Genomic DNA, 13,273 nt, shown 5'->3' with positions numbered 1-13,273 from the left:
GCTGGAGCAAGAACCCCAAGTGCTCCCCAGGTGAGAAAGACCGGAGCAAGAGCCCCAAGTGCTCTCCAGGTGAGAGCGCCTGGAACAAGAGAGCCCCAAGTGCTCTCCAGGTGAGAGCTGGAGAAAGAACCCCAAGTGCTGCCCAGTTGAGAGCTGGAGCAAGAGCCCCAAGTGCTCTCCAGGTGAGAGAGCGTTCAGTAAGAACCCCAAGTGCTCCCCAGGTGAGAGCTGGAGCAAGAGCCCCAAGTGCTCTCCAGGTGAGAGCGCCTGAAGCAAGAACCCCAAGTGCTCTCCAGGTGAGAATATCTGGAGTAAGAACCCCAAGTGCTCCCCAGGTGAGAGCGACTGGAGCAAGAGCCCCAAGTACTCCCCAGGTGAGAGCCCCTGGAGCAGGAACAGTTTGTCGCCGATCGCTCCCTAATTTTTCTAACGAATATAATTCGACTGAATTTCATCCTCAGACTCGCTATTTAATTCTCAATTTGACTGATCTTCCTCCTCTGAATCGCTATTCAATTCTGACCGGAATATTCGTTCTCTGCATCTTCTTGCCGGTAAATGCCATTTAACTGTTATACCATTGCTGTATTACTGCTTCTTCTGATTTGTCATTCTGCAATTCAAGTTTTTTTGCAGAAAGTTTTTCGAACCCAAGTGAATTTTCGATCCCAAGTGAAAGTTTTTCGATCCCTAGTAAACGTTTTTCGATCCCAAGTGAATTTTCGATCCCTAGTAAAAGTTTTTCGAACCAAAGTGAAAGTTTTTCGTCCATTAATCTTTTTTTATATCCCTTTTACTCGTCAGTCTTTTTCTCACGCTTCTACTCCCCATTTCTCCCTCACCTAGAACACATCTCCCCCATTTCACCCCCTCCTCCCTCCCTCCCCCACAGCACGTTGCAAGGAGCTCCCCCTGAGCCCCCGACACGGTATGGTCATCGCCCCCCGGTCCGACCACGGCACTCGTGCCAAGTACCGCTGTCGTGACGGCTTCGAACTCGTGGGCGACCGCACGACAATCTGCCACTACGGCAACTGGTCCGGCGTCATGCCCGTCTGTCAGGAAGGTGACCGGACGTTTAAAAATAAATAAACATTCAAAGTTGAAATAAGGTTGTTTCACGTCCGTTCTAATTTTGGTCAGATTTCGACGTTGATCGGACGTTTAAAAATAAATAAACATTCAAAGTTGAAATAAGGTTCTTTCACGTCCATTCAAATTTTGGTCAGATTTCGACGTTGAGCGGACGTTTAAAAATAAATAAACATTCAAAGTTGAAATAAGGTTGTTTCACGTCCGTTCTTGTTTTGGTCAGATTTCGACGTTGATCGGACGTTTAATTTTGGTTGTTCAACATTTCAACCTGAAATCAACCAATAATCAACGTTTTTTCAACGTCAGATGCTTGGTGGGCAGTCTCGTCTGATTATCGTTTTCATGATTAACAGGAAAGCGTATTGTTCACAATATTTAGGCATAGACCAGTGCTACCGCGGTCGGTAGGCGGTGCACTTGAGGTAGTCGCTATAAGGTCTCGTGCCGTGAAGATCTCCCTAGATTTATCTGTCGGGCCGGGCTAAGTGTGACCGGACTTGTGTAGTGTATATGTAGTGTACTTGGCCTGTATAGTGTATATAGTGTACCGGACCTGTATAGTGTATGTAGTGTACCGGGCCTGTATAGTGTATATAGTGTACTGGACCTATATAGTGTATCGGACCTATATAGTGTGACCGGACCTGTATAGTGTATGTAGTGTACCGGGCCTGTCTGTATAGTGTATATAGTGTACCGGACCTGCATAGTGTATATAGTGAACGGGGCCTGTATAGTGTATGTAGTGTATCGGGCCTGTATAGTGTATATAGTGTACCGGACCTGCATAGTGTATATAGCGTACTGGACCTGTATAGTGTATATAGTGTACTATAAAGTAAACTATTTAGAGTGAACCGTGACGACCGTTATTACTGTTTGTCTCTTGTTAAGTATTGCGTAGCGGCCGTGGTCTGCAATTCTATGGACAATGAAAATGCTCACGTAGACGAGAACCTGATGCGAGTTAATCTAGTCAATTTACTAATTCATCATTTATTCAACTAATTACGCAGGGTGGCCTAGTGGTTACAGTTCAGAGTACCAAGATTGGCTTAGAGAGACGCGGGTTCGATCCCAGCTCTGTGCCCCAGTTTCTGGTCAGAATCGGCAAGGAGGCCGGGCGGTTAAGCAAAGCAGAATTGTAGCAGTGAGTTGCGAGTTCGAGACCGCAAAATGCTGTGAATGTTCTGCGATGTTAAGAATCGGCGACAGGCCTACGGCCTAATAAACGCTGTAACCGCTATTATTAATTACGATTTTCCGCGTATAAATTAGAAGATTTAAAATACGAGAAGCGGACACTTCGTTCGCGTTCGCCCACTGCTTCGCGTTCTCCCGCTGAACCGCGTTAGCTGCATCGCGTTCTCCCGCTGAACCACGTTAACTGCATCACGTTCTCCCGCTGAACCACGTTAGCTGCATCGCGTTCTCCCGCTGAACCACGTTAGCTGCATCGCTTGGATGCTGCCTTGCCCTTAGTGGTGGATGTTGCCTTGCCCTTAGTGGTGGATGCTGCCTTGCCCTTAGTAGTGGATGCTGCCTTGCTCCTAGTGGTGGATGTTACCTTGCCCTTAGGGGTGGATGTTGCAGTGTCCTTAGTGGTGGATGCTGCCTTGCCCTTCGAGGTGGATGTTGCAGTGTCCTTAGTGGTGGATGCTGCCTTGCCCTTAGTGGTGGATGCTGCCTTGCCCTTAGTGGTGGATGCTGCCTTGCCCTTAGTGTTGGATGCTGCAGTGTCCTTAGTGGTGGATGCTGCCTTGCCCTTAGGGGTGGATGCTGCCTTGCCCTTAGTGGTGGATGCTGCCTTGCCCTTTATAGTGGTGGATGTCGGCTTTGATCTCAGTTTTGATACTTTCTGACTCGTCGCATCTAATTGATCTAATATTGTATAATTGATGATAAAACTCCATTCAATAGAGAGAATTAATTAATGTCAAATACGATTTTTAGTTCTTCATTTTCTTTTTTAAAGCATTTCCAAGGTTCTACCCTTATATTATTCCCAAGATAACAGAACGACAATCGAACTTTCGTAGAACCACGAAACGGTTACAAGATATAATTTTATTTTGACAGGCACTACACTTTAGCTTACTCCAAGTTTTCTTATACCAATTCTTAGTTAACATTAGGATTACAAGTTTTCCTGTCCCAGGCTTGCGATCTAATCTCCTAGCGGACGTTCCATCGTCTACGTAGATTTACAACTCTTCATCAGGATCGATTCCTTCTTCGCTCCCTCCCGCCAGACTCACGGCGTATTCTCGGTCAGATTCGACATCAATTCTCGAGCCCCATTTGCCATGCGTCCTCGGTCCAGCATAAGAGACGTGATAACCTCTACGATTTATGCCAGTCGCGTCAGGCCAGAACTTCCTGCCTCATCTCAGAGCTTAAACTGCGACAAGTTTTCTCATATTTTGCCTGCAACGGCGCGGCCGGCAAGCAAAACTCAACATCTCAGCTCCGGATTTCACTTTGCGTCACATCGTTTGCAAGCAAGCTCGCTTTCCAGGAGCTTATGCAATTTTGAACAGATGCTCAAATATTGTTTGGCATCTGCGGCTGATTTGTCATGGTCGGTTAATGGAACTGCATCGCAAAATAATAAATTGTTATCATTGATAACCAGATGCAAAAATATTTGTCATTGGTCGGTTAATGAAAACGCATCTCAAAATGAAAAATCGTTATATCGGTAAACCATATTCGCACAAACGTATGCAAAACTAACCCACATACGTATGTCAAATGAAGGACATGTATACGGTCGACATTGCCATGTCAAGCGAAATTAATGGAAATACTTTCCATTTTATTTAGCCTAGCGCTGACTCTTACTGCTCCGACTTTTCCCTCCTTCGGTACAAGAGCTTCTTCACAAACAATTCTATTATTCGCTCCATGAATTTCCGATGAGATGGACAAAGAAGACGTTCCATCGCCATGAAATGCTCTTGAAGCCGTGAGGAGCAGCCATGCAGTTATTTGGAAGTGTTTCACTTCGGCATTTGTAAGCCAAGAAAGTCCGGTGACCTTAAATTGCAGGCAATCTAGGCAGCAGAAATCGCGTGTATTCTTAGATTGCATGCATTAAGTTTCCGGCAATCTCCCAATTCCTGTTATCTGGAATAAGTTCCCATTCCTGTTATTTGGAATAAGTTCCCATTCCTGTTATCTGGAATAAGTTCCCACTCCTCATATCTGGAATAAGTTCCCAATTCTGTTATCTGGAATAAGTTCCCACTCCTATTATCTGGAATAAGTTCCCATTCCTGTTATTTGGAATTTTTTTTAATTTATTCAATGTATAAAATGTTTATGCTAGATGACCATGAAGTTATCACGAAATCAAATTAAAATTCAAGCAAGATCCGAATGCCGTGATATATTTTCATTGATGTTCCGACAACCTTCCTTCACACTGATCGAAACCATAGACTTTATCTTAATTCATCATACGAATCTTCTTTTGTGATTGGATTTGTTCATAACATGAAATGACCTATAATACCAGCAATAAAATTTTACTGAATTTTTACGTAGTAAAAAACTTGAATTGGTTCCGTTTGGCATATATTTTATGCATGCCTGACAAATTCCTCTGATAAATTCCTCTGAGGAATTTTTAGCATTGATCAAATTGATCAAAATCACAAATTCCTTTTAGCATTGATCGTTCGATAGCTCGAGTGATTGCCGGCGATTGTTCAGCAGCGAATAACATAGTATTTACCAGCTGCAACGTCGTTCGGCTGCAGCGTCGACAAATACGCGAGTCTGTTTTCTGCACTTGATTCAGTTTTGGTGATAACAAAGTTTGCTGCTATATACGAATAAAGTGGCTTGCGTTATGTGTTGGTGATTACCACTGAGTTTGCTGCAGAGAATTGGAGGTCTTGCGTTATGTGTTGGTGATTACCACTGAGTTTGCTGCAGAGAATTAGAGGGCTTGCGTTTTCGTTTTGAGTTCGTGATTACCACTGAGTTTGCTGCAGAGAATTAGAGGTTGGTGATTACCACTGAGTTTGCTGCAGAGAATTAGAGGGCTTGCGTTTTGTGTTGGTGATTACCACTGAGTTTGCTGCAGAGAATTAGAGGGCTTACGTTCGATTTTCTGAAAGTTTCAGTAGTCGTCGAGCACGACGTTGAGATCCTGATTAATTACAATATTTACGGAAACATCTTCAATAAATCTCGAATTTCTAATGCGCAGTCAATATTCAGTCAAGACTAATATTTTATCTATTAACTTCACCAAATAATGTCTGGTAATTCAAATTATAACGTACACGAGCGCAGCCTCTAGGATTGAGCTCTATTTATGCGCGAAGTGAGCTAACGATATGCTGGGATATCTAACAAGGAAATATATTGTTAAAGCGAGCGCAAAATCTTGCTGAATATCTTGTACATAAATAATATTTTATTGGACTTTTTGATCCTTGTAGCGTTGTGAATTTCGTTCATTATTTGTTTCATGTTTCCCATTGAAATACACAATTCTGTAATGCAATTTTCGCTCTCGTTTAAATATATAGTTTTGCCCCTTCGTTGCGTACATATTTATTTTCCAATCAATATGCTAAGCTGAAGGTATCACATGCTAAACTAGAATAATTAACTATTATTTGTCGAGTAAATGTAACTATTTTCGTTTTTAATTCAAATTTTGAACAAATTTGAATATTTGTCTTCAGTTTCATATTGAATATCCTCCCTGTGTACGCATTTTTGTATACAGGGAGGATAAATAAATGTATATATAAATTGTGCGTATACAGGGTATACGCACAGGATAAATTGTGTATATATGCGTATACCCTGTATACACATTTGTATTTCCCAGTGTACTGCCCCTTCCCGGGATACGTGGAGAACGGCCGTGTGTTGCTGGTGGGCAACATGGGCATGTACGACTACAGAGCTTATGTTAAAAAGGTAATACATTTCGCTGTTACTACCAAACAAACGTTCCAAATTTACTTCACAGTGCATCTATGACCACACAATTCACATTTAAAAACAACTTTACATGAACTGTAAACTTTGTTAAGACCTCGTTAAATTAACCACCGATCTTGTGCCAAAGATGCGCTATAATCTCGAGAGTATGGCAATTTTGGCGCCTATTTGAAATATTCGATGTTTTTTTGAACGTTCAAGTGGTGGACCTCCAGATATATTTTTTTTTCTCTAAGATCCTGCGGCTAAAATTATAATTTTCTTTAAAATTGTAATTTTGTAAATGTTTAAAACTATTCAAAACTAGAGTGTAAGCGCATGTTCTACGCAGGTGCGCAACAACCGCCAAATCAGATACGCCTGCGACAAAGGCTTCTACCTGCGCGATGGCCCGCCTGGGGCTACCTGCGTCGCTGGCAGATGGAGTCCCGCCAAGCTGCCGAGGTGAGAATATTGTGTCCGCCGACTGTACCCTGCCAAGCTGCCGAGGTGAGAATATTGTGTCCGCCGACTGTACCCTGCCAAGCTGCCGAGGTGAGAATATTGTGTCCGCCGACTGTACCCCGCGCTCTGTAGTGTGGACTCGGTAAGTACTGCATTAGTAGGCGTAGGATTAATTAAGTTTGGACCTGTACGCACTATAAAGAATTTTATTTACAACGAGAAATTATGCATAATAAATAATAACAATTTTTAACGTCTCTTGTGAATTATCTACTAAATTCAACAATATTGCGCCGAAGGAAGCCTAATATTCCATCGGTGACTCTTGTTAATAATTTTTCAGATATATCTTGGTTACAGTCATTTATGGTCACTGGCATTTCCGTTAAATAGACAACTGAATTATGTTTATTACGTTGATGACGTCAGAGGCCTCAGAGCTTTAGCAAGGTTGCAGTAATTTTAATGGATGCTCTGAATAGAGTGCTTGTTATTGTCTGAGGATTTGCAAATCCCCTAAGTGAATTGAAATGTTCGTAAATCCTACAGGTGTGTCCCGGATTTGCATCCCCGGATTAAATGGAATCGACGCAAAAAACGAAGCTTGCAAGAAAAAATCGACGGCACGAACGCCGCTTTTATTCTCCGTGCGAATAATCGGTCGAGAAATTCTGGCAACTTTTCTATTGAAATCTCGTCCTCTGAGTCACAAAATTCACGTGAAATTAGCAGCGTTAAGGCCGAAGGTTATGGAGTCGATTCTAAACTAAGAAATGCGAATTCCGAAGTGAGAAAAATGATGGAAAATGCTGACGAGAGAAATTTTAATAGTAGTAGAAGCTTTCGAAATGAAGAAAAGCCATCGTTGGACCCAAAAATCAGCCCTCTTTTCAGCTCCAAAATCAGCAATTTAACTGCGATATTGAGCGATGACTCATCACAAGAAATTTACGATATCCCTGAGATTAAAACTGTCAAGGCCACTAACAGCTATAACCTAAATGTCAATAATGAAGATAATTCAAATGGAAATGATCTTGAGATCGAGAAGTCAACGATGAAATCAGCAAACAACGAAGGTGAAGACATAGAGGAGGTCAAAGACGATGATGTTTATAAAAGAACGGCTATTGACTCAAACTCTGAACACTCGCAAGAGGTTATTGAGCCCTCACAAAAAAACATTGAGCCCTCACAAAAAAACCGTGAGCTCTCACTAGGGGTCCGTGAGCCCTCACAAGGGGTCCTTGAGCCCTCACTAAAGGTCCTTGAGCCCTCACAAGAGGTCCTTGAGCCCTCACAAGAGGTCATTGAGCCCTCACAAAAGGTCCTTGAGCCCTTACTACAGGTCCTTAAGCCCTCACAAGAGGTCCTTGAGCCCTCACAAAAGGTCCTTGAGCCCTCACAAGAGGTCCTTCAGCCCTCAAAAGAGGTCCTTGAGCCCTCACAAGAGGTCCTTAAGCCCTCACTAAAGGTCCTTGAGCCCTCACAAGAGGTCCATGAGCCCTCACATGGGGTCCTTGAGCCCTCACAAGAGGTCCTTGAGCCCTCACTAAAGGTCCTTGAGCCCTCGAAGAAAGGGTTCGTAGATGCCTTGAGTATGGAGCAGAGTATGCGTGGTCCTTATGCTGATTATTATCGTCTCCTGAGAACAGACGACAATCACAATGATGGCGGTGCTGCTACATACTGGGGACTGGGAACATTTAATGCATTTTTCTCAAATGCCAACCGCTACCCTAGTCCATCTGAACCTAATGACGTTTCATATTATTCAGATTTCAGTAAGGATTTCAAGTCCAAATGGAGTTCTGAGTCTCCTACAGACTTAAGGACGGTAGAACGAAGAAAATCTTCTAAATTTGACCTCTCGCCCGTTGCGCTGAAGCCAAGTAGCGCCGCTAAGCAGAATGTTATCCCCAATCTGGACGTTCAATTTCAACATTCCCATCGAAATGAGAAGGTAAACATAAAAAGATTTTCCACTGAAAATAACGTCGACAGATACCATGAAGATCAGTTGGAGATTCATCGTTTACCAAAAAATAAGCTCCGTTCGATTAATGACTCCGGCGATGGGGACGTTCAAAGTGATTCTCAGAAGCCCCACAGACTGAGGAGAGAAAGCGATGCCGACGAGCTCCCCAAGCGGCGAGAGCACCGACGTAATTCTAACAGGAAGAGGAATGGGCGTAAGAAGAAAGGAGTGAAGGGAGTCAAAGGAATATTTGGTGAGTATACTTAAAACTACATTTAACTAATGCATTCGGTTATTAATTTTTATTGAGATAGGAAAGTGTAAAAATTAGACACAAAGCGATAAAGTAATATTTTTACTGATCATTATACGCACGTTATTGTCACTGCTTGCGATGTGAATTTTCTCTTAAATTTGAACATAAGCTCGGGTAAGATTGGCCCTTAGTTTTAACATTGGCCCAAAGTTAAAAAAAATGTCAAGTTGAGCTGTAGCTGTACAACTAAACTTGCCTGTTCACAATAAGGCCATCAATTTCCAACGAGCATCAATTCAATTGAACCCAACTTCGACTATCTCTTGCCTGTAGATACTGACAGATTCTAGCAACCCTCCACAGCCTGAGCCCAACTAAAAGGGATCGTTCAACCCTACACGAGGGTGTAACCTCTTTATTAAATATGTTTCTATTAGTTATATGTTTCCATGTGTAATATGTTTCCATGTGTTATATGTTTCTATTAGTTATCTGTTTCTATTAGTTATCTGTTTCTATTAGTTATATGTTTCTATTAAAATTATGTTTCAAATGTGTTGTACTGGCGGCACAACGAGAATCTGATGTAAGCAATCTATGATAGTGAGTCGAAACTAACAAATTGTTGAGGTATGCAGTGGCTCTTAAAAAATGTAAATATCGAAAAAAAATTTAGGCAAGAGTTCAAAATTTGTCGCTCAAGTGGATGTGATGGAACTGTTGAAGTTCCCAGACGGGAGGCAAGACGCGCAGTATAAACTACCATCACTGAGTCTCAATTCAAGAACATTTTGGAAATAAATATTTATGAATTAATTCTATTTTTATGAATAAATAACAAACAACGTATGAATCAAAGTTTTCCTAACCGCTATTTCACATCAAGCTTCTCTGGTAATTTCGTTCTTGCCATCTCGCTACCAGAATCATCGCCGTCTTATCTTTAGATAACCTCGAGTATATTGAGGAGATGGCCTGCAAAACAACCTGTCTGTTTAGATGGTTTTTTTAGGTTTTATCTATTAATAGATAAATTATTTGATAGATAGATTTTTTATTTATTTTTAGTTGCTCGTCATTTTATGAGGCGATCGTTGTCTCGATGGTCCCGTAATAATGATCCCGATGATTGTCTCGATTTTCCCGTAATGATCCTCTCGATGATTGTCTCGCTGGTACCGTAACGATGATCCCAATGATTGTTTCGATGGTCCCGTAATAGTCCTCTCGATGATTGTCTCGATTGTCCCGCAATGATCCTTCCGATGATTGTCTCGATGGTCCCGTAATGATCCTCCCAATGATTGTCTCGATTTTCCCGTAATGATCCTCTCGATGACTGTCTCAATTGTCCCGTAATGATCCAGTCGATGATTGTCTCGATGGTCCCGTAATAGTCCTCTTGATGATTGTCTCGATAGTCCCGTAATGATCCAGTCGATGATTGTCTTGATTGTCCCGTAATGATCCAGTCGATGATTGTCTCGATGGTCCCGTAATGATCCAGTCGATGATTGTCTNTTTAATCCATTAATGTCTACCCCTGTCTCTTATACACATCTAGATGTGTATAAGAGACAGCCCAATGATTGTCTCGATTGTCCGTAATGATCCTCCCGATGATTGTCTCGATTGTCCGTAATGATCCTCCCGATGGTTGTCTCGATTGTCCCGTAATGATCCTCCCGATGATTGTCTCGATTGTCCGTAATGATCCTACCAATGATTATCTCGATTGTCCCGTAATGATCCTCTCGATTGTCCCGTAATGATCCTCTCGATGATTGTCTCGATTTTCCCGTAATGATTGTCTCGATTGTCCGTAATGATCCTCTCGATGATTGTCTCGATTGTCTCGTAATGATCCTCTCGATGATTGTCTCGCTGGTCCCGTAACGATGATCCAGACGATTGTCACGATTGTCCCGTAACGATGATCCATATGATTGTCGCACTGTCATCTCACACCAGTTCTAACGTTCATGCAGAACGCTGCGAGCCGTTGCCGACAGAACCTTACATGAGGGCCGAGGTTCTGAAGCCTGGACGTGATGAGAACTACACGTACTCTACGGGCGCACGGGTCAAGATAAGTTGTCTGCACGGGCACGGGCTCAACATCAACAAGACGGGCGTGGCCAAGTGTCGCCGCGGCCACTGGAAGCCCATGAAGCCCGTCTGTGAGCCGCGTGAGTCAGGCTTTAGTTGCTTGCGCATTTTATTTGTTAATAATGAATGGCAAGAAATCGACACGCTTGACGGCTCGTGTTATTGTTGATCCATTATTGAATAATGAACATTTCCCTTCAATACATCACATTTCCTCCCCTCGCACCACAGTGTAGTGTCGCGTCGTAGAAGAACCACTAAGCACTTCCCTTAGCACCACAGTGCATTATAACGAACATTTCCCTTCCATACATCACATCTCCTCACTCCCCTTGCACCACAGTGCATTATAACAAACCTTTCCCTCCAATACATCACATCTCTTCCCTCCCCTCGCACCACAGTGTAGTGTCGCGTCGTAGAAGAACCACTAAGCACTTCCCTTAGCACCACAGTGCATTATAACGAACATTTCCTTGCAATACATCACATATCCTCACCTTGCACCACAGTGCAGTGCCGCGTCGTAGAAGCACCACTAAGCAAGTTCGAGTACAACAGCGAAGTGGTGCTCCCTGATACGGCCATCAGCCACGGCCAAGTGGTGCGCTTCAGATGCGTGTCCGGCTACTCGGTCCTCGGCTCGGACAACATGCGATGCTGGTTCGGCGAGTGGTCCGTTACTGGCAAGAACCCGGAGTGTCAGCCCAGTGAGTGGCATGTGTTATTGGCATTATTTAGCTGTGTATTAAAAGAGTGCGCTGCTGGTTCGGCGAGTGGTCCGTTACTGGCAAGAACCCCGAGTGTCAACCCAGTGAGTGGCATGAGTTAGTGATATTATTTGGCAGTGCATTAAACAGAGTTCGGCGAGTGGTCCATTACTGGCAAGAACCCGGAGTGTCAACCTATTGAGTGGCATGTGTTATTGATATTATTTAGCCTTGCATTAAATAAAGTGAGTTGCTGGTTTGATTAATGCTGGGTACATTTTATTCTCTCTTCCCTTCAATTTTCATTAATTATTTGCGCGTATTACACGAACTTAACTAAACTCCAACCGCTCCTATCTTCTATTTTCTTAAAGTAAAATTCGTTATACAGAAATAAATTTGGGCATATTAAACACTATTCTCAAAATTTCGGTTTTCTTCTATTTTTCAATATGATTACATTTGTCCAGACCCCTGCCAGTTACCGGAGATCGAGCACGGCAGCTACAAGAACGGCTACAAGAAAGGCCTGATGATCACGCACGATTCTTCCGTTGAGTACGCTTGTGATCCTGGCTACGAAAAAGTCGATGATGTCAACGAAATCAGCTGCCACTTGGGGGAGATTGAGCCCTCAAAACCCACATGTGGACTTGCCCCCACGTCCACATCCTCCACGACCACGAAGGTCGTGACCACACACCCCACGACGACAGCGCCACGACCTGTGGACTCTTCAGTGATCGCAGGCAACCGCAAGGGCGGCGAGAACAACAGACCCTTCAGCAGCGACGACGCTAAAGTGCAAGGTGAGAAACTCTTGCCGTGACAGCGTTGTGTGGTGAAAGATTTTCCTTGTGTTAATGCTAAGTAAATATAGAACATAGAAATTTTTTTTTGATATCATTATTTAAATTGTTATTTATATCTCATGATTTCATTTCTTATAAAATTCTCTGGTTAGGACGTGTTTTCCTGTAATTGGAAGTTGTCTGAATAACCCGACAATGTTCTGACGGCTGCACAGAGCTAAACTTTACCTTTCAATTTTAATCAGATAAGTAATTAAGATGTTAGATTTCCATCCACAAATTAAACAACATGTGTACGCCTACGTGAATTTTACATTCATTCACCGCTTATTTGATTCATCATGGTGCCATTCACTAAATGGCGATTGCATTGAGATTTCTATTGGTCACTCATGAGGTCTACCATTCTGTGTTGAAGTTGAATGATTCAACGAATAAAACAGAAAAATAACAATGAATAATTCTTTCTTCGATTCTAATTCAATGAATAACAGGGTAATAGCCGGAAGGTGAGGAAAGTCAGAACATAATTTCTCTGAAGAGTTTTTCAGCTATCAAAGTCATGCTTTGGAAGTATTAAATGGAAGAATTTTAATATTTTATGGAAAATTATAAGTATCGGCAAGTGCTATTAACATTTCTCCCGTCATAATTTAAAATGAGAACGAAAACTGCTTCAATGAATTTCAAGCGGAGTTCGTTTCGTTCCACATTTCAGAACTTGAAATATTGGCGCGTTGTTATACAAATTAATTTCAAATTAATTTGTCTAACAATCATTCAAAGTAACGTGTAACTATACACTGTTAGAAAAATGACCGTTAACGGTATTACCGGCGTTTCAGTGGCCGGTCGACACGTGAAAAGAAACACCGTGTCGCCGTTTTTATTCCAATTTAAC

The 13,273-nt window shown here is 42.5% G+C and overlaps 1 protein-coding gene across 1 annotated transcript in view; it reads left to right on the top strand.

Moving 5' to 3' along the window:
- LOC108675258 overlaps positions 1-13,273 on the top strand; it is a 43,989-nt gene that overhangs the window by 15,519 nt on the left and 15,197 nt on the right. The window contains exons 6-12 of the mRNA XM_047880049.1: positions 893-1,066; positions 5,948-6,039; positions 6,395-6,507; positions 7,057-8,738; positions 10,730-10,930; positions 11,363-11,560; positions 12,031-12,369. Coding sequence (XP_047736005.1) covers positions 893-1,066; positions 5,948-6,039; positions 6,395-6,507; positions 7,057-8,738; positions 10,730-10,930; positions 11,363-11,560; positions 12,031-12,369 — 2,799 coding nt within the window. The remainder of the gene's footprint in view (positions 1-892; positions 1,067-5,947; positions 6,040-6,394; positions 6,508-7,056; positions 8,739-10,729; positions 10,931-11,362; positions 11,561-12,030; positions 12,370-13,273) is intronic.

This window comes from Hyalella azteca, unplaced genomic scaffold (genome assembly GCF_000764305.2).
Source record: "Hyalella azteca isolate HAZT.00-mixed unplaced genomic scaffold, Hazt_2.0.2 contig4515, whole genome shotgun sequence".
NCBI classification, from domain to species: Eukaryota; Metazoa; Arthropoda; class Malacostraca; order Amphipoda; family Hyalellidae; genus Hyalella; species Hyalella azteca.
Note: the sequence above shows the minus strand (reverse complement) of the source record. Positions and strands in the feature narration are given on the sequence as shown.